Source organism: Mastigoproctus giganteus, chromosome 8, assembly GCF_048544385.1.
Source record: "Mastigoproctus giganteus isolate SK-2022 chromosome 8, ASM4854438v1, whole genome shotgun sequence".
Classification (NCBI taxonomy): domain Eukaryota; kingdom Metazoa; phylum Arthropoda; class Arachnida; order Uropygi; family Thelyphonidae; genus Mastigoproctus; species Mastigoproctus giganteus.
This window is the reverse complement of record NC_143582.1, coordinates 157,128,717-157,155,538: the sequence shown is the minus strand read 5'-3', so window position 1 is coordinate 157,155,538 and position 26,822 is coordinate 157,128,717. Positions and strand designations below refer to the sequence as shown.

Here is a 26,822-nt window from a genome sequence, read left to right as displayed (position 1 = left end):
ATGGTCACATCACTATTCGACTGACCATGTATGTTATCAAAAGTATGTAATTCACCCGGAAACATTAATTACAGTTAAATCATGAGTTGAAATAAAATATTCAAGACACGTACCCCAACATCACTGGAATTACAATGCCATAAGCTAGACCTGGCATTTGTATCCATTGTAAGCAACACATTTTCTGACCCTATTATCCTCAAAACTGAGTCTAATTAGGCAAGTGCCAAGTCAAAATCCTCATTAGGAGAACAGTAAACAGACAACAAATAAAAAGATGTCCTTAAAGTTCGTATATGCTCACATGTCGCATTCTGATTACAAAGTCCTCAAATCATGGTAACATTAAGATTATTGTTTAAAACTATTGCCGTCTTTGGTTTGTTTATTAACCTTGTTCTGTATCACCCAGCTTCCAATAGGGAAACCAGGAACTTTATATTGCATAGCTATTAACATTGAATATGGTTTATGCAAGTAGTGTCAAAATTATTTTCTTGTGTGACCACTCTAAACTGACCAAGAACAGAGTGGGATCTTTGAGTATTCAACTGTAAAACTGTTAACGTATTTCCATCCATATGACTATTCAAATTGTCCGTATAATTTGAATTAAGTAGATTACTCATTAATTTCACGCGCCCTGGCCAAATCTAACGCTTATTTGTACTTTACACAAGTGGTATCCCTAACTGAATGATCAAAAGCCCGCCCCCTTCTTTTACAATTTACACAAAAAGGAAATTTATCTCTATTCTTACTTCAGAATATACGTGACCACCTTCTGCACAGTGACCATAAGACACTGATTTATGAGAACACAACTGCGAGGAATGTCCAAATACTAAACATAGTTTAGTATTTGGACATTCTGTATTTATGAGACTTTTTGTATTTATGAGAATTATAACCAGAAAGGTCCTATCACAATTTTTCAGACTACTCAACAATATTGGAGTCATGCTCACAACCCAGTTTAATGATTTCGTCTTATTACCAGTACTGACAAGGCTTCAAAATCTTGAGTACTGTATACAGGTCTGGAGGCCTCATTTCAAGAAGGATGTAGAGCTGCTGGAACGGGTACAGACAAGGGCAACAAGATTAGTAAATGGAACAAAGGGTTGCTCTTACGAAGAAAGGCTTAAGTTTTGCAAATTACAGAGTTTGGAGACTAGGCACCGGCGAGGTGATCTGATAGAGGTGTATAAGGCTTTGAATGGTTTGAGCATGCTCAATGCCAATGGGATTCTTCATCTTTCTCAGAATAATCACCTCAGAGGGCATAAATTCAAATTGAGGAAGGACGGATGTCGGATAGATGTGCGGAAATTTGCCTTTGGCCAACGGGTGGTTGGTTGGTGGAACCGACTTCCATCACTTGTTGTTGAAGTTGATAGCCTAAACAAATTTAAAGCTCAACTGGACAGGTATTTCGAACGAACGGAGGGGTGAAATGGGAGTGGGTTTTTTTTTTTTTTTTTTTTGGCTGATGCTGAATAAGCTTGCTTTCTTGCATTATATGCCTCTGCTAATGCTAATGCTAATGCTAATGCTAAAATTAATTAATCTCTCAAGGTCAGAATCCCTCTCTGTTTCAACCAACACCCCTTATTGCGAATAGTTCTCAAATTACGTATTTTAATGTCACTAAATTCTTGCTTAAGAGTATCAATAACCACATCTTTAACTTCTTGGCTGGAATTAAGTTGAATTCCTTCACCTGGCCTTAATATCATTGTACGCTGTTGTCTACTGTGGATTGTTTCTCATCCCCCTTACCAATTTTCTTGTGAAAACTAGCTTCTAAGTTTTTTTTTTCTTTCCATTTTCACATTATTAACGTCCAAATCGGCATATTGTTGAGAGGACCTAACTTATCAGCATATGTATATTGTTCATTGCCTACAAAAGGGAAAGGATGCCCCTAACAATATCATCAAATAGATTAGCCCTCACCTGTAATCTAGCTTTGCCTTCATACGCTCATTGTCTATAAGTAATGCCGTCGTAGTCACTTCCTTAAATATAGTTAGAAGCAGCCTTTGTAACCTTTTACCCTCATTAGTAGTATAATAGTAGTAGTAGTAATAGTAGTAGTAGTGGCATGTGATGCAAGAAAGCAAATGTATGAGCTTATGCAGCATCAGCCAAAAAAGAAAAAAAAAAAAAAAATCACACCATTCCCTCCAAATGCCTGTCCAGTTCCTCTTTAAATTTATTCAACCTATCAACTTCCACAACGACAGATGGAAGTTTGTTCCAGCAATTAACCACCCGCTGGCTAAAGGAAAATTTCGGCACATCTGTTCTACATCTGTCTTTTCTTAATTTGGATTTATGCCCCCTTAGATTCGTAATCTGAACAAGTGGAAGGATCCCATCAGAATTCAGCGTGCTCAACCCATTCAAGGCCTTATATACCTCAATCAGATCACCGCGCAGGTGCCTAATCTCCAGCCACTGCAATTTGCAGAACTTAAGCCTCTCTTGGTAAGAGGATCCCTTCATTCCCCTCACCAATCTTGTTGCCCTTCTCTGTACACGCTCAAGTAAATCTACATCCTTCCTAAAGTGAGGCCACCAGACCTGTACGCAGTACTCAAGCCGTGGCCTGACCATTGCCTTATACAGAGGGATAATCACCTCCTTTTCCCTGCTAGCAAAATTCCTATATATCATTGACAAAACCAATTCATAAATAGTAGACACGTCACCGTATCTCTCTCTATTCCTGAATGCTACTAACGATAATATCACTATCGCGTACGTTTGTTCTTGTACTACGTCTTTCCCTCTCCACTAAAAAAAAAACTATCAATATCTAAAGCTAAGTCATCACTAGGAAAATCAGAAACACTTAGATTCTTAAAAATTATCACATAACTGAATATTTTCTATAACTTCATCCACTACTTAGCTCCTTGCTCACAAACTACCACATGTTGGGGTGTAGGCTTTTCACTATACAGTTGCTCAATACCCTCATTAATACTTAAACCCTCAACTCTGCACAAATCCAATTGATTTGTGCAGAGTGAGGGTTTAAGTCTGACTACTAGGAAAAGGAACGTGACTTACACTTTGACTTACCAGCTGCTACCGATACTAGAACGTACTATTTTTCCCTTATGAACTTTACTATCAACTGTTTTCTTAGTTCCATCACCGTGTAACCTAGGTAGTCGCGTAGGCAGGGATGGGAAAGCACCAAAATCTCTTCCTCTCCCTCACTGTTTTCCTATGCATTCTATCCATAATTCGAAAATGTTGGTAGGAACAACCACAAAGATCTCCAAATCATTAGTCAATTCCTCTTTATATGTAGTGATGTATTCCAATTAGTAGAATACTACCTACCGATCAATATTCAATTATCCGTAGGTAACCGTTGATCAATTTAATCGATTTCCGCAATTATAAAGAAAATCAGCTGTAGACAAGCTCTCACATGATAATTCCAATAGATTCAAGAATAATAACGACAAATTCTTACTTCGGTTCCAACATCAAACAATGCCATCAGACAAATTGACTGCCATTTGTTAATATCACCAACACAAAGAAAGAAGAATTTGATATTAAAATAACACTATTAGTTAAGAATAATGCAACACTGAAACAGAAAACTATAATAAAACACCAGCAAACGTAGGCGGAAGATTTAACCCGCTAACAACTCAGAGTTAATTTAATAATAATAAAGGGGGCGATTAGCCCAATGACTACGATGCCAAACCGCCAATATCATGTGCCGGGTTCGTATCCAACCGCGGAAAAAAAAAAAAAAAAAAAAGAAATTTGCAAGCAGAAAAAAAAAAATCTTGAAAGTCGCTTCGTGGGGCATATCTTCCTTGATGGCTGAGGCAGAGGGTAGCGCTATCTGGTGTTGCTCCCATAACTACCACCCACCATTGAATGCAAAATAGCCAAAGCTAAAACAGGTCCACCTCTATAGCCGGATGAAGAGGAGAAGTAGAAATATTGAACATACTGTTTTTATCACATACTTTATCCTGGTGCAGGATAAAGTCACCCACATTCAGGTCTTCAGGCAGATGGGTTCGCTTGAAAAGTCGGAGACAGTCTCGCAGACAACCGTGGAGCGAGTGGCGCTGTCTCGTGTATAATATAGCTACTGTAACTGAAGAGACCACAAAGCCCAACAACCTGGAAGTGCTTTCTGTGCAAGTGAACACCCAAGAAGGAAGAAGAAGCCAACGCATGAAGTGGAGCATCCAAATGAATACATTCATCATGCGAGAATACTACGAAGTAACGAAACTAGAGACAGACATAACAATGTACAGGATGAAACTACACGCCAAATGGTTGGAGCCGCCCGGACTGTTCAGATCCCTGAACAGCAAATAGATGGCCACGGACGGAAAATTGTCAGAAAACAACTTGATAGCACCTGCACTGTTGGAAAAAATAAAGCAGGATGTCAGCGACAATGAATACGGACACAATGGAACCAGAAGTGGAGAAGGAACAGCAAGTACCAGATCTGCAACCAGCAGCAGCTGGAGTGGAAACAGACAACATCGCAAACTCCAGAATAAGAGAAGAGTGGAAAAAAGCCCTAGCAGAATTCGAGGGATGGACACCACAAATACCCAAACCATACAGAAGCAGAGACCCAACAGAATCTTGGGGCAAGTCACAGATCACATCAATAGGCCAATAATACAGATTACCTCAACAACAACGAAGTAACACTAGACACCATCCACACAACCATTTATTTTTCTGCTGTAGCAGCCACCAAGATAAACGGAAGTGAAACCAGAGAATAACACACACAGACGCAGGCACATACACCAATGAGCCTAAACATTATGACCAGCGAGTCGTTATGCAATTCGAAGAAACTGCAGGTGAACTAATGCGCGTGCGCGGGTCGAGACACGATATAAAAAACACCTGATACTGAGCTTCATCAATCAGTGTTACTCGTGTTCTTCAGATAGGAAAGGCCGTGGAATTAAGCGAGTTTGACAAAGGCCCAAAATTGTAATGGCCAGATGACGGGTCAGAGCATATATAAGGTATAAGGTATGTTAGTGTCTAACGGCTCCTGGGATTTCTCCCATCTCCGCGGGTGTACATTGTATCGGGGCCAGAGCTTTGAAGTGTGTGGGGGACATGTGCTGTATATTGTGTTGTGCCCTTTGTTCCTGTGCATTAGCATTAGCATTAGTAGAGGCATTTGCTGCAAGAAAGCAAGCTTATGCAGCATCAGCCAAAAAAAAAAAAAAAACCCCACTTCCACTTCACCCCTCTGTTCGTTCAAAATATCAGTCCACCTGAGCCTTAAACTTATTTAGGCTATCAACCTCCACCACAAGGGATGGGAGTCTGTTCCACCAACCAACCACCCGCTGGCCAAAGGCAAATTTCCGCACGTCTATCCTACATCTGTCTTTCCTCAATTTGAATTTATGCCCTCTCAGGTGATTTTTCTGAGCTAGAAGAAGAATCCCATCAGCATTGAGCATGCTTAAACCATTCAAGGCTTTATACACCTCTATCAGATCACCTCGCTGGTGCCTAGTTTCCAGACACTGTAATTTGCAAAACTTATGCCTTTCTTCGTAAGAGCACCCCTTTGTTCCATTCACTAATCTTGTTGCCCTTCTCTGTACTCGTTCCAGCAGCTCTACATCCTTCTTGAAATGAGGCCTCCAGACCTGTATACAGTACTCTAGGTGTGGCCTGACCATTGCCTTATACAATGGAATAATCACCACCTTATCCCTGCTGGAAAAATTCCTGTATATCATTGACAATACTCCATGAGCTACTCTTGCAGCCCGTCTGCACTGCTCAGAGAACTTCATATCTGCCTGCACAGCCACCCCCAAGTCCCTTTCATTCTCTACCACTGTCAGTGTAGTACCACAGAATTGATACGTTGCTCTGGGGTTGCTGTTTCCCATGTGTAGCACTTTACATTTGTCAATGTTAAACTTAATTTGCCACCTCTCAGCCCATCTGCTCAATCTTTCCAGATCCTGTTGCAGCAGCATAGTGTCAGTAGTGTCCTTGACAACCCTGCCTACCTTTGTATCGTCTGCAAACTTGGACATTAAACTTGATATACCATCATCAATATCATTTATAAATACAGAAAACAATAATGGACCCAACACTGAGCCCTGAGGGACTCCACTAATAACATTAGTCCACAATGAGCAGTGTCCATTGATTACCACTCTCTGTCTTCTCCCCCTCAACCACCCCTTTATCCATAGCAGCAATTTGCCTCCAATGTCACACTGCTCCAATTTGTGTAGCAGTCTTCCATGTGCAACAGTATCAAAAGCCTTTCTAAGATCCAAATATATAATATCAAAGTTATTCCCTGCATCCAGTACTTTTGTGACTGCATCATATTATCCAATCAAATTGGTCAGGCAAGACTTTTCCTTTAACAAAACCATGCTGTGTCTGAGCTATAACTGAAGTCTTGTCTAGATGATCCTGCAGTGCTTCTTTAACCAGTGCCTCCATTAATTTTCCTGGAACAGAAGTTAAGCTCACAGGTCTATAATTACTTGAGTCAGCCTTTGATCCTCCTTTGTGAATTGGGGTCACATTTGCACATTTTCAGTCTATGGGTACCTTCCCTGAGTCCAAGGAAGCTCTCATAATTATGGCTAAGGGTTTGCTTACTTCCTTTGCTGCCTCCTTTAATATAACTGGATAGATCCCATCCACCCAGGGTGCCTTTCTTGTGTTTATCTTCAACAGTTTCTCCTCCACTTTACTCCCAGTTATTTCAAGATTCTATAGATTACTGCCAGAGTTGAATACACCTCTGGCATTCCCCTTGCTGAATAACTCCTCATGTGTGAATGTGGATGCAAAATATTCATTTAATTTGTTAGCTACCTGAGCAGGATCATCAACAGTTGACCCATCAATATCAAGTGGACCACTCTGATTCGTCCCCTTCCTTCTAGAGTTTACATAAGTATAGAACTCTTTGCTGTTTTTCTTTGCATCCCTTGCCAAAGATTTCTCGTAATCTGTATTCGCCTGCCTAACCTCCTTTGTAACTTGGTTGCATATCAACTTGTATCTATCATAGGCTTCTGTGTCATGTGTTAATTTGTAAGTATCCCATGCATTTTTCTTCTCTGCCATTAGTTGCCTCATTAGTTCATCTGACATCCATTTTGGCCTAAACCTTGAACAATATTTCTTAGTTGGTATGTAAAGCCTAGTAGCTTCCAAGATAAGTTCTTTGAATGCTTCCCATTTTGAATTTGCTGTTGGTAACATCATCAGTTGGTCCCACTGTATAGAATTTAAATACTGTCTCAGTCCATCGTAGTCGCCTTTACGGAAGCAATAACCCTTCCCTTTACCCCTAATGGTAGTTACCTCTTTGAGTAAATCCCACTTCAGCACACTGTGATCACTGCCACCTACTGCCACCCACAATCATCCAATAAATCCACAAAAGCCCTGCTAGTGTGTGAGTAACCAGCCCCCAAATTCCAGTCAATATCTGGGAAATTAAAATCTCCCATTATAAGACTCTCTGATTTGCTGGCCCACTCTATTTCCCTGTACAGTTCCTTATTATACTCATCAGAGTCATTAGGCCTATAGCACACTCCTACTCTCAAGTTTGATCTCCCAATGCTTATGTCACACCAAACTGACTCAACACTGCACTGTCCAGCAATGTCGACTGGCTTCACTTCCTTGGTTTTTATGTGTTTCTTAACTAATAGCATAACCCCTCCTTCCCCCTTTCTATCCTGTCTATCCTTTCTGTAGACGTTGTACTCCACAAATTGCAGTTCTGCATCCCTTATATCTGTGTGACACCACGTCTCTGATATCCCAACAATATCTGCCTTTGATGTTTTGAGCAATACCTCAAATTCATCAAATTTATTTACTAAACTCCTAGCATTGGTGTACACGCAAGTATACCTGCACCTGTTTCTATTCTTAGCTACCCTAACACAACCCATGTGTTTACTTGTACCGCAATGGCTCCCAGCAGTCTCTGAAATACCATGCATCTTGTTTTTCAGGCTTCTGCTCATTCTAATAGAAGCAGTGCAAGAATCTCTTTCACCTCTGCCAGTGGCTACTGTCAATCTATTGGTCTTTGTCTCCCCCAAGCTAGCAGTTTTCCGACCCACCTAACACTGCCTCGATAGCATCAGCAAATATTCTTGCACCCTTTCTATTTAAGTGTATCCCATCCCTGTAGAAGCAGTCTCTCCTGTTAACAAGTACAGTCCAGGCTGAAAAAAATTCTACCCCTTGAGCCTTGCACAATCTTTCCAGGGCCGAATTGATCGACAAGGCTCTCATCATATACTCCCTCCTATCGTGTCTGGGAATGTTCCTCCGGTCTATTAGCCGCCGAGCCCCTAGTGGGACCCGACGTTACCACACCATGCCACGGGGAGGCTGACCGGGTGTACCACTGTAGCTAGAGTACTCTGGCGGGTCCTGCCACCTACTTTCCTGGGATTTCAGTGGCTAGGACCAGATTTGAGAATGAGATGATCGCTGTTTCTTGAGCAACGGTTGTAATTTTAACAGAGCGTAGGGTTGTTCGCTGATAACTTGTTCTAGGGCCAAATAGGTCGGGCAGTAATTTTGATGTTTTAAATTTAGACCTGTGGGGAATGCGTGTGTGTGTATATATAAATATATGTATATACACACACACATATATATATATATATATATATATATAAACTAAATAAAAAAAAAAAAAAAAAAAAAAAAAAAGTTGTTCAAGAGAAAATTAAGGGAGGAAGGCAGAAGACTGGAGGGTAGGAAACAGAAGAAAGGGGCCAATAGGGAAGATGGCCCCTGATGACAGTGTGGCATGCCCAGTACCTCACCAGAGAGAGGAGTGGGGTGGCGGGTGGACGAAAACCACCGTACCCCACAAAAAAAAAAAAAAAAAAAAAATCATTCTGTAAGAGAAAAATATGAGGGGGGAGTAAAAGAACGGATGGCAGGAAACAGAAGAAAGAAGCCGAAAAAAAAAAAAATACTCCGCAAGTTCAGGGTAGGTACAGCTAGCACGGCCAGTCTCAGTTGGAGCCGACAACTTGCTGGAAATCCAGCAGTGTGAGTGCTGCTAAGGTGGATGGGTCATGTTCAGTAAGGTCTAGTTCAGGTGCCGTCATTGGGACTCCATTTGGTGAGTCTGTGTCGCATCCAGACTGAAGGCTGGTCCAGTAGTCCATCAGAACGAACAGTGGGGGTGGTCAAAACCGGGAGTCCAAGATTGATGGTCAAATCCAGGGATCGATGCTAGGCCTCTTCTTGATGAGATGTGTCACATCTGGTCGAGAGAAGTTTGTCCAGAAATCAATGATGAGGAATTTGTCAAGGTATGTGCGGACCCTGTCTTTTATTGCACTGCTGGTCAAGTCTTGTGCAAGTTGGTCCAAGGCGTTAGCATCCATGGCTCAATGATGCGTAGCAACAATTGGCAGTCATGGTTGCCTGGTAAATAAGTCCATTGCAAATTGAGTCAGAGCTCGGTAAGTTTCTTCATTCTGTAGGGTGAGGTGTTCTTGATTTTGGTAGTTGAAGCGTAGTTTTGTTATTAGGATCCTCCTGAAGTCCTCGTAGATTTCACAGCTGTGGGCAAGGTGCTCCCACGTCTGATCCTCTCCACAGTGGCAGCGGAGTGAGTCTGAAATTCTGAAGTCATGTAGTTTTTTCTGGAAGGAGCCATGTCCAGTGAGGAGGTAGGTAGCATAGAGTCCTGGTGAAAACCAGACAGGTGTGAGGGAATAGGAGGCCCTGACATCAGGGAGGAATCTTTTGGTGACAGTGCCTTTAGTTGATGCCTGCCATCTTTCTTGCCAGGTGTCTGTTAGATGTTCAATGGCACAGCTGGTGGGATGCTCACGGTCAGTCGTGGTTTGTACTTACCGAAACTGATCCTATGAGAAACCCACGAACAGCCGGCGAAGTGTTGGATGACCACGGCTCATCGATGCTCGAGGTGAGTGAAGGCTCTCCCAGATGGTACGTGGCAACAGAAGAGCGACTGTGGCACAACTCGCTGGTAATTGGAATGCAGGTGATGGGAGTAATGTGTAACAACACACACAAAAAAAAAATTCAAATTATTATTTTAGGGCCGCCTGTAATCTCTTACATATACCCATATATATATTATGACTGGAAATTGCATATGTTCCTGGGCGATTTGCCTGTTTTGCTGGACGAGACAACCCAGGTTCTGGGGGGGAAACCTTGCTATCTACGCCTGAGACCGACTAACTCAGCCACGGAGTGAAAAAAGCTCACTAAAGTCCCTCGCGTCATCGACGGGATTTTAACCCGGGCCTTTTCCACCCGATGTGGGGAAGACGGTGTCGATACCATTGTGCTACACACGCAGACCGATACCACTGTGCTATCCACGCAAACTGTCACAACACACAGTAAGTCAAACCGTGTGCTGAAAATGGGGCTGGTAGCCGCAGGCTGCTCCAAGTGCCATGCTAACTACGGTTCACCAGCCACAGCGCCTACAACGGGCACCCGAGAATCGAAAATGGACCTCTAGTGATTGGAAGAAGGTCGTCTGGTCTGATGAATCACCTTTCCTGTTGTACCACGTAAACGGCCGGGTATGTGTACGTCGTTTACCTGGGGAAGTGATGGCGCCTGAAGGCACCATGGGACGAAAATAAGCCGGTGACAGCATTGTCATGCTTTGGGCGATGTTCTGTTGAGATACCTTGGTTCAAGTCATCCATGTGCCAGGCACTCTGACATCTACCACCTACCTAAACATCGTCTGCGCGGGTAGCATAGTGGTATCGTCACCATCCTTCCCACACTAGGTGGAAAAGGCCAGGGTTCGATCCTGTCGATGACGCGAGGTTTGATTTTGATTTGATTTTGGTAGTTGTTGGCGCATCGGCTTCTGTAGCCATATTGCACCTCCCAAGGTTTTTGCAGTACTTTGATCCAAGCCCGAGGCGGGAATCGAACCCGCGACCTTTGGGTTGCCGGGTAGGTACTTTATCCACTCGGCTAGCCCGGTCGGCTGATGACGCGAGGAACTTTAGTGCCTTTTTTCACTCTGTGGCTGAGTTAGTCGATCTCAGGCGTAGATAGCAAAGTTTTTTTTTTATCCCAGAAACTGGGGTTTGTTCGTCCAGCAAACAGGCAAATCGACCAGAGAACAAACGCAATTTACAGACAAAATAAATATATGGGTAGATGTAATCATTTACAGGGACCCTAAAATCATAATTTGTTGTTGTGGTTTTTACCTAAACATCAACTACCACCTACCTAAATATCTTTTCCTTCTGGTGGGGCATGTCCATGCCCCACCAGAGGAAAAAGATGCACAGGGTCACCTTCTCTATTGACCCCCAGCTCTTCTTATCTTTCTCCCCATCCCTTTCTGCAACAAAGCGTGTGCCCCACATGCCAAAATTTAATTTTTCAAAAACATTTTCGCCCATTTTACAGCCTCTCATACCTCAAGCGCTGTCCCCCTCACAATCGAACATTAAATCATCATTTTTTTTGGACCTAGCCACTGCAATATCAGGAAATTAGGTGGCAAGACAGAGCAAATTTTAACTACTGGGTTCCTGGTCTGCCTCCACGGAGCGAAGTGTGGGCAATGTCGGTCCTTAGCAGAGGTCTGGCGGCTAAATGGCTAGAGGAACAATGGTATATGACCTCACACACCCCATAATCCACACACTTTTAAATCTCCGGACTTTACAGCATACTGTATCACACGAAATGTTAACTATGCGGAGATGGGGGAGGAAACCTCTGGTGCCGCTTGACCCTAAACACGCTTTACACTTTACCTAAATATAATTTATTACCGATTACCGAAGAGTGAAGCACTGACATAAGGATGCATTTGGCCAAGAAAAATGCAAGATCCATAGATTGCATTAGGGAAATCCAGTGGGCCAAAATTACCAGCTGAAGACCACTGAAGATATTGAGGCTGACAGAGGGTGAGACCTATAAATATCTGGAGATGATGTAGAGGATGATGAGAAAACAAGGAGATCAAGGTCCACCTGACTGAGAAATGCCATCAGAGACTGACAAAGCTGAATGGTGGGTACATGGTGAGATCCGTAAACACCAACACAGTCCAACTACTAACGTATTCCTTCGGATATAGCTTGGACCAACACCAAAGAGGAGACTATGATGTCGACACTGGATAATGATGAATAAGAGCTGCCAACACCACCCGAATTCAGCTATCAAGACACTGACCATCACCTAGAAAGGAGGGAAGGATTTGACAGACCTCAGTGAATAAGAGAAGAAGCCAATTAAGAACCTGAAGGACTGATTTCAGCAAAATATAGCGCCAATCTCCCAAGCTATAAGAAAATTAGACAAACAGCACACACACTGCTCAACCTCAACAAGAAGACTCCACTCACACAGACAGAATAAACAAAGAAACGAGATCGGCAAAGAAGGTATTACATGGCAGTCACTACAATTATCTCCTCCAAAACTACATAAATAAGATGACTTCCAATGCATGGCTCACGAGCGGAAGCTCTACGCCAAGACCGAACGATTCATGCTTTTCATCGAAGACCAAATAATCAACACCAGAAAAATCCAAGGAACTCGGATTGACAAGTGACACATATCAACAATGCCACCTGGTCCGATAAATAATCCAACACATCGCTGCGGGATGATCCAGATTACCCAGTTAGCCTTGTAGACACAACCAGGGCATCAAGTTAATACATCAACACCCAGAAATAAATTGCCAAGGATCCGAGAGCGACAGATGACACCTGATCCGAGAACTCAGTATATCATTGCAAGGTGACCCAGATTAGCCAGATGATATACACTCACTCATAGACACGACCAGATCGCCAGGATAATATATCAGAAGCTAACGCAAAATTACCCTATGATCAAAGAACGTCTTCCGTATTACAAGTACGAACCCCAGTAGGTACTACAGACCCCTAATCACAAACCTACCGGGATCTCGCTTTATAACGGACAAGACTATCTCGCACAACCAACCAGACATAACCAAGAAGGAAATGGCTACCTGCCTGACCAACATAGCAGTACCCAACACCAGAAACCTCCAGAAAACATACGAGGTAAAGATCGGGACGTATGCAGACCTAAGACAGGAAATCAAGAAATGTGGCATATGAAAGAAGTAATAACCATCCTGATTACTGTGTCAATCAACGGCATAGTGCAAACTGTGTTAAGTATCTAACAGTACCAGGAGTTTCCCCCATTTCCACATTGCTTTCATTGTGAGTGTACCAGTTCACTGGGAAGGCCAGAGATTTAAAAGTGTGTGTGAATCATGTGAGTGTGTTATGTTATGTACCATTGTTCCTCTGGCCAGCTGGGGCCCAACGTTGCCCTCACTTCACCCAATGGAGGCAGACCAGTTTTAATTTTCACTCTGGCAGGTCCTGCCACCTAGTTTCCTCAGATTTCAGTGGCTAGGACTTAAAAAAAAAAAAATTCCCTGGGGATATTGCGCTAGAATTGGAAAAGCCAAAATGGTGGGCGAACAGCGTAATTTGATTACGGTTATTTTTGGCGTGTAGGGCATTTGCTTGTATACAGATAGAGTTGGGTAGGGAGAATGAAGATTGGGGGGATAAAGACAAAAGAATGAGGTCAATAGGGAAGACGACCCCAGGTGGAATCAGTGGGGCATGCCCATGCCCCACCAGAGTGAAGAGTGGGGTTGGCAAGGAGGGGAGAGACAGAAAAGCAAAAACCTCCCCTCCGCCGGGGTGAGGGAGAAGAAAGGGCCGAACAAGGGAGCCGGCTCAGATCGTCAACATAGTGTGTATGCAGCAAAACTGTGGCTTCGTCAGGTCCGCGACAGTGTCCCGTCCAATAGTTGGTCAGTGTTGGGATAGGATCCCGTCCACTGCTGGTCCAATAATCAGGATGTCAGTGTGGGATGGTGTCACTAATGGGACTAGATCTCATCCAGTAAAGTCATAGTCATTGTCATTGTTGTCCGTTTCAGTTGTCACAGTTCCAGTGTCGAGTCGAGGGAAGTTGTGGTAGTGCTCATAGTCTGGTGAACAGTTCGTACGCAAATTGCGAGAGGGCTCTGTAGTACTTCTCCTCCCACAGTACAAGGTGTTCCCGATCCTTCGGGTTGAAACATATTTTTGTTATAAAGTGGCATCTTATATCTTCAAAGAGGGGGACATTCATGCATCAGATGTGTCCATGTCTGGCTTTCACCACAGTGGCATAGTGGTGATTCTTTTATTCTGAAGGTCGAAAGTTTGCATTAAAGGAACTGTGCCCCGTTATAGAGCCCGGTAAGAACCAGGCTGGCTGGTGGGGGTAGACTTGGGTAACGTAAGGGATAAATTTCTGGGTTATGGTGCCTTTAGTTGATTCTGCCCATCAAGACTGTCAGGTTTGCCGGAGATGGTTGATAGGACGTTTTTTTCTCTATGTTGCTTGCTGTTGTTGGCTGGATCGGTAGTGAAGCCGATGTAGGATACACGTTTACCTCTGGATAGTTGAAAGAGCATGCCACAGCAGACAATTTCCAAGTCCAGGGGGAGTGATCCCGCCAGGGCCTGCAGCACATGAGAGCTGACAGTACAGCACGCTCTTGTGATAGTGATCAAGATGCTAGCTGTATTGATTCCAATTTCCTTTTGTTGACAGCCGTGGTTGCTTTGTTGTACCAAATCCCTGCCACGTATGAGACGGCCGGGATGAAAAAAGCCTTGTAAAAGAGAGACAGGGTCCTTTTCCTTAGTCCCCAATTTTTCGTGTGACTCTTGCTATGAGGGCTGAGTAGTTCCTGATCTTTCTCTGGAGATAGATGAAGTGTGGGGTAAAGGATAAGTTTTTATCCAATACGATTCCGTGGTATTTTAGTTCTGTAGTTAGTTTAATCGTAGTTCCTTCTATTTTGATTTGTGGTGGCCTTCTCGTGTTGAGAGAACCCTTGAGGAGTATTGAGGATGTCTTGGTTGGTGATATCATTAAGTGGTTCTGTTTCGCCCACGTTTGCAGGGAGTCAATTTCCAGGTTTGCAGTGGCTTCCAGTTGTGCCCGGCTGTCCGCCTCCAGCATCAGGACGAGGTCGTCTGCAAAAGCTTGTGCATCTGCCCCATTGAGATTCAGATTGAGGAAGCCATCCATCACCAGATTCCAAAGGAGTGGCCCCAGGATTGAACCTTGTGGGCACCCCCAGAAGATAGACCGAGAAAGTTGAGAGAGCACATATTGAGATCCTTCTATCAGATAGGTAGGTTTTGATACAGTGGTACAGGTTATTGGGGATATTTGCCTCCCGGAGTCTGCCGAGGACACTTGGCCACCAGAGTGAGTCAAATGCCCCGGTAAAAGCGATAGAGATCATCAGGAAGTATTTGCGGTTACTGTTGGTAGCTGCGGTTATTATACGTTCCAATGCGTCTACAGTGGAGCAGCCTCTACGAAAGCCAAATTGTGTGGGGGATTGTAGCCTTGCTTCTAGGTAGTGGGTTTCTATTCTGTTTGGAGTAAATGTTCAAATAGTTTGCTCAGTACCGGTAATAGTGCTATAGGTCTGTACGACTCTGGAAGTTCCTGTGATTTTGTCGGGTTCTTCAAGATCAGTCGGATCCGTGCAGATCTCCAGTCGTGAGGGAAGTAGCTTGCAGAGAGACAGTGGTTGAACAAATTTAGGATAGTTGTTGGGATGTATTCTATGGTCTTTTTCACGATCTCTGGTTCCAGATCGTCTTCACCAGGCATCTTCTTGTTTCATATTTTGGTGGTTGCCAAGTAGAGGTCTGCTAGTGTGAATGGGTCTTCACGTTGTACTGGATTGTAGTTTGAGTTTTCTTCGCAGAGATGGGGCTGCTCCGGGGAGTGAGTTGTGGGGAGTTGCCGAAAGGTGGTATTGAGGATATTGTCTATTGATTGGTGCCATGATTTTGTATAGAAGCCAGCAGGTGTTTTAGTCGAGGGAACTACCTCTCCTTTGGGTAGCTTGTTCATTGCGACTTTATATACAACCCCCCCAGGGATAGTATAGGTATATTTGGGTCTAACGGCTCCTGGGATTTCTCCCATCTCCGCGTATGTACACTGTATTGGACAAGACAGGGATTTAAAAGTATATGGGTCATGTGGTATGTAGCATGTTGTGCCCTTGTTCATCCGACCTGTTAGCCGCCGAGCCCCTAATGGAACCCGACGTTACCATACCTCGCCATGGGGAGGCCAGCTGGGTGTTACCTTTATAGTACTTTGGCGGGTTCTGCCACCTACTTTCCTGGGATTTCAGTGGCTAGAACCTAAAAAAAAAAAAAAAGTGCTGCTCGCGGTTAATTATTAGCGTGTGTTAGAATAATTTAGAAGCTTGCAACGGGCTATACGCTGAAATAATATTTTCTATATGCGTAAATGGGTCGGGCAAGAAATTTTGATGTAGTTAAATTTGGACGCGTAGGTCTGAAAACGCTGTGAAAGTCAACAGTAAAGGGGGTGTGAAGACTGAAGACTGGAGGGAAGAAAGTAAGGGGCCGATAGAGAGAAGGTGGCCCCGCGATTGCAGTGGAGCAGGCCCGTGCTCCACCAAAGGGAAGAGATTTGGAGAAGGGGAGGAGTGAGGAGCAAAGCACCCTCTCCCTACGGGAGGGGAAAGAAAGCAGGGATAGTGGAGTGTAGAGTGTGTTTAGTGTCAAACGGCACCAGGGATTTCCCCCATCTCGGCGTGCTATACATTGTGGGTGTGAAACAGAACACTGTCAATGCCAGAGGTTTAAAAGTATATGGATTTTGTATTTGTGTAGTGTCGTGTACCGTTGTTCATCTGGTCATTTAGCCGCTGGGCCCCTAATGGGACCCAACGTTGCCCCACTCCGCCCCGTGGAGGCAGACCAGGTACAAAGCAGGGATAGTGTTAAAGTGCCTCCATAAGAACTAGCAGAAACAGGTCTCTCAGAGAACGTTTACGCCCTCATGGATAGCACAATTGGTAGAATCGCCATCCTCCCCACATCCAGTTGAAAAGATTTGAATTCTAGTCCCGTCGATGATGTGAGATTAGTCAAATGAAATACACTCACAGACACGACCAGATCGCCAGGATAATATAATAATACATCAAATATTTTTATGGGCCTTTTTCACAATGTGGCTGAGTCAGTTCATCTCAGGCCATAAAAATATTTGATGTATTATTATATTATTCTGGCGATCTGGTCAAATCATTAACCCCGATTAGACCGGGGTTAATGATTTGCATAACTCACTTCGTGACGCTCACAAAACGCTAGAAATGGAAATGACGTCACTAATCTGTTTAACGCTCCAACTCAAAACTCGTTGCTCCTACTTCAAATTGAGTGCAGACTTTTCTTGTATTTGTATTTTAATGAACCATTCTCTCAATAAATATCAACGCTGATTTCAAGGACACCCTGTATAACATATTATTCAGGTGATGGCGATCAGAGTCGCTGCTACCCCCTCACCCCACACACATGGCCAAGCGCAATTGCTTTACTTGCCAAACGGAGATTAAAATTTAATCTGAGACAATATTATTATTATTATTATTATTATTATTATAATAATGAGACAATTGGCGGATAGGGGAAACCCTGGAGCCCGCCAAAAAAAAATAATAATAATAAAATACTTTGAATACTTTGAGACAATTGGCTGGTTCCCGTTGTCATTCCAATTGAGCCAGCCATTAATTCTTGATTAAGATTGAATCAATATCCAACTTTTTAACCTTGGTAGCGTTAATCCTAATTGTTTTCATGCCCATACACTGTGGTTCATGTTTCAGAGTCGTTATTTCGTGAAATTCCGTCCGAAGCTGAATGTCGACTCCAGTTTCGACTCTGACTCGTGTTTCAAGATTCCTCCCTACTAACGTTTCAACTTGCATTGCAGAAGAAGCCATTCAGCCACCTATATGTATGTTATCGAGCCAGCGTTGATCCATGACACTTGCATAGTCGCAAGAATCAACGTGTGTGGGGTGTAATAGAGGTTACGAATTCGAGCCCGATTGGTTGTGGCCTATGGAAACAGAAAAATTCCAGCTTCACTTAATTCAATTCAGTATGAATACAGCCAGAATGAAATTAAAACTGTACTAGTCTCTGCCGTATCGAGAATAAACTGAAACTTATTTTATAATTATATCGTTTATAATTATTAAGGAATATTATTATTATAGATAAGTAGATGAATGGATAGACAGATACATACATAGAGAGAAAGAGAAGGGACTGTTTTATTTCTAATGGTAAACAGATGTTGAGAAATAATCATTGACTTGCTTACACAGTTCCTGATGTAAACACACTTTAAACATTTGATAATTTATGTTCTACATTCCGGTGAAATCCGTCGTCTCACTGATTGAACTTTTTTTTTTTTTTTCTTTGTACGTCTAGTAAAGGGCGTACTCGAAAACATTTTTAGAATGTTGTAACATTAGTTTCCTAACAACAAGTAAAACGTTGAATTCGCACTGTATATCTTATTACATCATACTACGTTGCTACGCGCGTCTTCGTCATCCATTTTTCTATGGTGTCCGACAACCAAAGTTTAAGTGGTTTCATAATTAATCCAAGCAATTTTGATTGCAGAAGGTAAGCACACTGTATATATACAGGCCATGCCTGTAGCCAATGAATATAAAACAAATCTCTTGTAATCACTAACTGTACATCATCATAACAGATTTTTCTGAAAGCCAACGCAAGACACAATTTAATAATCCGATTTCACTCTTTAAATTTTTTTTAATATTTTACTTTCCTCTGTGTATCCTAGGTAAAAAAAAAAATAAAAAATAAAAAAGTCACAGGTAAACGAATCACAATTTTTGAAAACTGAGAAAAACCACAATAACTGTGGGAGGCGGGGAAGTAACAAAATGAATGGGAATGAATTGTGCTCCAGTTCATTCCCTTTCATGTTGCTAAACATTTTCATCCAGGCATTGCTCGATTAATCATTACACAAAACATTACTAATAAAAATCCGAGGATGAGTGAAGTGAAAACGAGATTTTTTTTTTTTTAACCAATAACCGGTATCTTATTTTAAAGCAAACTTTCACAGTTTAGATGGTCATCGCACCTGTACCATGTTTTACGTCCTGCTCATGAAGTCTTTTGGTTGCAGCACCATCGTTTTATGGGTTTCTTCACCTCGTATTTGTGGAATAGACGTCCCGGTAATTAATTTTTCGTCATCCAAAAGCGTGAAAATTAAAGATGATAATGTAAGTAGACCCACGACTGACAGCAACTTCATGGCTGCACCAGCCATTGCCGACCGGACTAGCCAGGTGGGTAAAGTGCCTCTCTGGCCACCCAAAGGTCGCGGGTTCGAATCCCACCTCGGGCTTGGATTAAAGTACTGCAAAAACTTTGGGAGGTGCACTATGGCCACAGAAGCCGATGCGCCAACAACTACCAAAAAAAAAAAAGAAAAGCATCAACCATACATCAAATCGTCCTAATTACTTTGCCAGCTAAGCAAGGGTCGTAATGGAAAATTTTACGAAGCGGGAAAACTCGTTAATAAAATAGCTTATTTTTAAATTTATGACATTACGGATTCGTGTAACGAACGGGAACGGCATTATGATGTGGTCCAGTTCATTCCCATTCATGCTGCTAAACATTTTCAACCAGGCAAGTGCATTGGGCCCAAACAAAAGATAAAGAGATAGAGGGGGGGGGGGGAAAGCCTAGTTTTTTCACTTTACATCTCCATATTAACAAAAAAAAAAAAAAAAAACATGTAAAGCAATCGCCGTAACAGTTACAGGAATATTTGACTGTGAAGCAATCCCTCCACCAACCGTGAATTTCAGGTAAAGCGGTTTTATATTATTTGCATACCAAAATTTGACATAGTTTTTTGTTTTGTTTTTTTAAGCGCAGTTCAATTTTGTCTCTTTAACAACAGTCATATAACAAATAAATACTATGATTGATTGATTAATAAAAAAATGTATTTTAATTGTAATTTTCTCTTACTTTTTGAAGGAAAAAATGCAATACTACATATTTCGTTTCAAGTTGTCCACACTTACCAATTTTCAAAATATGGCCACCCTGCATATAGAGTTAGTCAGAAATTTAAGAAGCTGTTTTTCCGTTTCTTTTGAGATGAAAGCAACAAGGAGTGAAACATCCTGTTTCCTCCTTGAATTGATTCCGAAGAATGGAGAGGGGATAAACCGTGCCTGAGTTGCGGTGGATTCACTTTTCGCCGGGCATTACATAAATGCAAACAGTTGTTTTGGGTACACATGTATCATCCAGTTTAGCTAAATATTATCTAGGCCAATCGATATGCTGGAAGTCAGAACTGTGTTCCTCAAACCATTCCTACAACAAGTGCCCGATGGCTCGGCGATTGTCATCTTGGAAGACACCATCGCTATTCGGGAAAAAGTGTAACACAGCGGGGTGTACACAGTCAGCAAGCAGTTGACGATAACAGAGACCACTGATATTTTGTTCCACATGCACCAGGGGTCCAAGTTCCTGCCAGTGAAACATGCCCCACACCATACAACCACATCCACTGGCTTGCATTTTTGATACCATACATGATGGATCAAGTGGATCATGTTATTGACGCCAAATCCGTACACGACCATCCACGGTGTGCAGTAAATAACGTGACTCATTGGACCAGCACACCTTCTTCCAGTCTTCTAACATCCAACTTGCATTCTCTTTGCACCAGGCGAGTCTTTTATGCCGATGAACCTTGGTTGGAGAGGATGCAGTAGGAGTCGTCTGCTGGTATAGCCCATGAATGCGACTGTGCGACGCATGGTCATGCCAGATATTGTTCCGGGTTGGCCCATGTTGTATTGGGTTGTCAACACTTCAACAGTGCTGCGCCTGTTCGCGTTGTCGGACCCGGCGCTCACCTCTAACATCAACCTTTCGCTGACCTTTGCAGTTTTGCCGTCGGGTTATTGTTTGACCATTTTGACGCCATGATTTTGTTACATTTTAACTACGGCGGCTCTCAAACACCCCACCAGTTCAGCCGTTTAGGAAATCGAGGCACCAACTCGTCGAGCACCCACAATCTGTACTTTATCAAAGTCGATAAATCCTTCCTTTTACCCATCACGCTCAGAATTTTACTACCTGCTGAACCACTGTTGTTGTTGTTTTGTTATTTAGGAGCATTAGCAACTAAGGCCATATTGCTCCGGGATATGCGGTGGTCATTCCCTGACCTTTCCGCATCCTCCGTATTTGGTGGTGACGGGCTCGAACCCCGGTCTAATCAAGAAGCGTGTGCTACGCACTGCTGCTCCTTCCTACCTGGCTACGGAGGCGCCTAAATAAGAGAGTAGTGAGACCGCATTTTCAATACTGTGTTCGGGTCTGGAGGCAACACTTTAAGGACCAAATAAGATTAGAAGATGAAAGCTGCAAAATTTGGCAACTAGACATCTTTGGGGGGGGGGGGTAACTCGTGGAGCTATATAAGATCCTTCGTCACCAACTTTTGGTGAGGAGGGAGGTCAGACAAATTTTTTCCTCTTTTTTGGCGAGAAAATAAAAGGTGAAAAAAGTGCACTTACCTTGCATCATTTAGCCATTATAATACTAGTACAGGAACTCCACAACTTACGTAAAGGTTGCGTCCGAGGAACGCTACCTAAGTCGGAATTTCTCCCATGATTGTGCACGCATTCGCAACTGTGCTTGCTGAATTGATTGAATCAAAAAAGAAATGTTCGACAAACACGTAAATAGAATTATTTACTGTATTTATTCAATTTTTTTATCTTATGCGCAGGAAAAATTACAAAGGCGAGCAATTTAAAAAAATTTCAAAATTATAAAATTACAAAAAAAGGGAGGAGAGACAGGCATAACGTCAGTAAGTTTTACCTCTCGAGCATCGTTGCCAGAATCGATGTCTTCAGCTGATAAGTAGGCCGATGCAGAGGTTGAGGGCTGTGGCGATTTAGACGGGGTCGGCCGCTCAACCTTACGAAAGAACATTAATGGATGACTGGACGGTGGCGTTTTTCTTTTCTTCGTAGATTTCTTTGTAGCAAGCAAGCATATCATTCAACCCTCTGTCAACTTTTAAGAATCGTTCGGTATCAGGATCCATCTTTTCAAACCTCGCCATTGCGGATGCAATTTCACCAAATGCCACTGCCATCTCTCTGGTGATGAGGCGCCTTGGCTACTCATTTGGTTCATCTTGAGCTTCGTAAGCATTTTCATCTTTCACTATCGCTGCCTGCAAGTCAATAAGTTCTTCGTTAGATAATTCCTTCTCTTCTTCCTCTACTCCTCCACGTCTTTGGCAACAAATTACAGCTGAAGTAGTTCTGCAACCTTATCTGTAACCTCTTCATATGGTTCGTCTTTTTCAAATCCTTCGAAGCCTTTTACGTGCCGTGGGAATATTTTCTTCCATGCGCCATTTAAACAACTTTCAGTAATTTCCGCCCACGCCTTATTAATGTTTAATATGGCGTGGTAAATATTGTAAAATTTTCCAACAGTCTCTTAACGTAAATTTTTTTTTAATCGTCTACTGCAGACAATGCCTGAGCAAATGTTGTGCGTAAATAGTATGCTTTTAAATTCGAAATAACACCCTGATCCATAGGTTGGATGAGTGAATTCGTGTTTGGCGGATTATCTAATAGAAGCAAAATCTTGAAAGGTACGCCGTTGTCGTTACAATATTTTCCAACCTCGGGAATGAAGCAGCATTTAAACCAATCCTCAAAGAGATATTGTTATCCATGCTCTCTGGTTCGATCGGAAATGCACGTGAAGGGTGGCTTTATTGATGCCCTTAAATGCACGAGGATTTCCAGAATGGTAAACAAGCAGGGGTTTTAATCTGTAATCTCCCGCTGCATTAGTCCCAAGCAAGAGCGTGGTCCTATCTTTTGAAGCCTTGAAATCTGGCATTGTCTCTTTGGCAATGTATGTTCGATGCGGCATTTTTTTCCCAAGAGAGAGCAGTCTCGTCAACGTTAAAAATTTACTGCGTTGAATAGCCGCCTTCATCAATAATTTTTTCCAAAACATCACAAAATTTCTCTGCAGCTGCAGAATCGGCACTGGTGACTTCACCGCATATTTTAACGTTGTGGAAACCAGCTCGATGCTCGAACCTATTAAACCACCCGTTGCTTGCCACGAACTTGGGTTGGGGTTCCCCGTACTTATCCTTAATATCTTTATAAATACTTGTTGCTTTTGCTTGAATGGCCATTAAACTCAGGGGGCACTCGCTTCTGAAACTGATTTTCCATCCATATTATTAACAGCTGTTCCATCTTAGATATAGCACCTGAGCACTGTTTTGTGATCACTGTTGATCTTAAGTGCATTGATCCTTTGGCATGTTCTTTTATACGCGCACTGTCCTTTAAAATAATATTCACTGTTGAAGCAGCGAGATCTAATTCCCTTGCAATAGATGACAAACTTTGTCCTGTACGTACTTCTTAATCATTTTCATCTTCATTTCGAAATCGATTTTGTTTCGTTTCCTGGCACTACCACCACTTGCACTTTCCGTTGGTCAGTGTAGGGGAACTCATTTCGCCATAATAACGTAAAAACCCACACAATTGCAATCAGTATTATCGCAAATACAATAAGATCGAGTTTATTACCCGTTTATAATTAGATGCAAACTAGAAAAATAGAAAAATACTGTATCACAAAGGCGTTCAAAACTGATTCTTATAACGAGAACATATAATGATGAAAGGATAGTGCAATTTCCATTATAAATATGACCTTTTAGAGAGATAAATAGCTTAGTAATATAGCAAAATGTTCAACTTCCAAGGACTTGGAACGAATTACAAGGGGAAAAAAAAAAAAAAAAAAACGATGTGTTATTGGGTTCACTTTACGATATTTTCACGATTTTTTTAAGTTTGCACCGGCCGGCAAAAACTTACGTCAAGCCGAATTTCCGTAAGTCGGGGAGTTCCTGTACTATTAATTAAGATTATATTAATAAATAAATTATTTTTTAAATTAACAAATTTTATTAAATCATTTAATAATTAAAATTAATTTCATAAAAAACATAATGAAACCAGTGGTGCATTTCTGAGATTTAGTCATATTGACTAATTTGATTTTATGACATAAGAAAATACTCAACAAGCATATGTGATGAAAAAGCGAAATTCGCGTGTATTCCCCAAAATTTGTCGGTTATGGGATATATATATATATATATATCTACACTGTGCTGCCACTTTATTAGGTACACCTACCTAGTAGTGTGTTGAGCCTCCTTTAGCTTTCAAAACAGCCTAAATTCATCTAGGCATGGATTGAACAAGATGCTGAAAACGTTGTGCAGGAATGGAGTACCATGCAAACATGTGTTACGCAGTTCCTTGAGATTGGACGGAGGTGTAGGCCTGCAGCGACCAGCCCTTTCCAGCTCATCCCAAAGATGTTCAATAGGATTGAGATCCAGGGAGTGAGTGGGCCACTGCAGCAAAGAAAAGTCATTGTCATGTTCCTGGAACCATTCCATATTGATTCGGGCTTTGTGCACCGGCGCATTATCTTGCTGGAAGTAACTATCTGACTGAAGATAAACTGTCAACATGAACGGATTCACTTGGTCAGCAACGATGTTTAGGTGCGATGTGGCATTCAGACGTGAATCTATGGGTTTCAATGGACCCAACGTGTGCCAAGAAAACATTCCCCACACCATAACACTGCTCCATCTTCTCAACGGCAGTCCCATGGACTGCCATTGAGAAGATGTTCTCTGATCGTTGCACCATTCTCGATACACCCTTGAAACTGTGGTGCGTGAAAAGTTCAGGAGAACTGCCGTTTCAGAGATGCTTTGTCAGCACGTCTTGCACCTACTACCATGCCACGTTCGAAGTCCGTTCGATCATTCCTTTTCCCCATTCTTGCTACGGTTTGTACGCTTAACTGATACAAGAAAGGTTGTTCTGCTGCATTTCTATCCACAACTGTAGTCATGTAACTTGCAACGTTGTGGGACAAACCATTTGTATGCAGAGCAGGGGTGTACCTAATAGAATGGCAGCACAATGTGTGTGTGTGTATATATATATATATATATATATATATAGTATTAGTGTCATAACCAGAAAAAGTGGGCCCAATGAAAGTTTAGCGTGCCTCCCCTCGAAAATATTTCTTTTGGTTAAAATAAAAAATCCTTAAAAATTGCCCTGGAACAGCAGCTATCCTAATGCCATTTCACCTCTATTCACTGCAGTTTCGCTTGTGTTGTACAGCTAGCTAACAATAAACATGCTTCATAGACATAGTAAATTTTATCATAAATATAACTAAAAAAAACTTACATTTTACTCAATTAAATTTTTTTTTTTTTTTTTTTTTTTTCTGGTTCGGGCAGGAGGGCAGTGGGCTCCGTTTCGGTCGTGTGTCCCAATTCACCGCATTGGCATTCTTACACCACTGTTATTATATAATAGCTACATGACTCATGGCTAAACAGAAACATTTCAAATGAAAAACTTTGTCAGAATAATACATGTAAGAACATTAGGGGGGGGGTGCAATTTACTTCTTTCAGTTTGCTTTTTGTGTATCTCGACAAATCTTAATTTGTACATTTTGTTCAAGCTAAAAAAAAATCATGTTTCCGGTGCAAAATTATTATTCATAAAACGAACTCTGATATAAACTGCAATTAAGATAACGCGAGGAAAAGCAAGCAAAGTAAGGCCTACCTTAAGTCCCGTCGATTCCATTTCAAGATTTCAAGGGAACTAAGGAGCGAATAACAAGAAAAAAAAAACGTAGATGCAGCGCAACTGGCAATTCGTCTAATAATAATGTATTCGTTGTTCAGACTTTTATTATAAATTTTCAGCTATGACCCATTTTATAAGGGTGTCCGTTTTGCCTCCTGTCGTCACTGCGGCCTTCGAATAAACATCACGTGGTATGGCCTCCACGCCATCCAACTCACCAATAGGAAGATGGGTCACTCAGGAGATGATTGAATCGTTATTACAACAGTGGAACGAAATGAAAACAAGTGGATAAAATAGATAACGACAGGGATGTAATGCTAGTTTTTGCATGGGGTTCGCTCGAGAAGAATTTCAGTTAATCATCCCCGGGTTAAAATAGTCTATTAAATTTGACCAAACTATAATTTTTTAAACAAGGGGCTTGGATAATTCCCTATAATTTTACTAGGGGGGGGGGGATCACGCGAGTCGGAGCCTGCTCCCTCAGTTCTCAAATACACCCTCCCTACTGCTTGGTAAGTAGAAAAATACTTCATGGAGAATCGGGGTTGGAGGAGAATGATCTGTAAGCAGAGGAAATAAAGCACTCGTGCAATTACAATAATTTCGGATTTGTTGCTACTTTTTTAAACAATTTTAATAGTAATAATGATAATTTTGTTATTACCCTTAAAAATTTACTGCTGTTTATAATAAACATCAATAAATGATTTTAGCTTTTCCATACCTGCTCAGATAGTATGACTCAAAATATTTCTGCTAATAAACATTAATAGCAGACAACTCAAAATGGCAATCTGAAAAGGTATTCAAGAATTTAATAAATAAATACTTTCTATCTTGGAGCAAAATCCGGATACTGGGTATGATACCCATGCCGTCACCTTTTCTCTCTGGTTTCACTGATACTAAAAATGCTTATGCATTTTTAGTATCAGTGAAAGTAAAAATTTTTAGTGCAACCCGAGGTTGCACTAAAAATGCTTATGCATTT

The 26,822-nt window shown here is 41.9% G+C and overlaps 1 protein-coding gene across 3 annotated transcripts in view; it reads right to left on the bottom strand.

The window, feature by feature from the left end:
- hgo (homogentisate 1,2-dioxygenase) overlaps positions 1-25,895 on the bottom strand; it is a 431,143-nt gene extending 405,248 nt beyond the window's left edge. For all 3 annotated transcript variants that reach the window (XM_090379845.1, XM_090379846.1, XM_090379847.1), the window contains exon 1: positions 25,802-25,895. In XM_090379845.1, the coding sequence (XP_090235971.1) occupies positions 25,802-25,822 (21 nt within the window). In that variant the 5' untranslated portion in view covers positions 25,823-25,895. The remainder of the gene's footprint in view (positions 1-25,801) is intronic.
- Between the last annotated feature and the right edge of the window lie 927 nt (positions 25,896-26,822).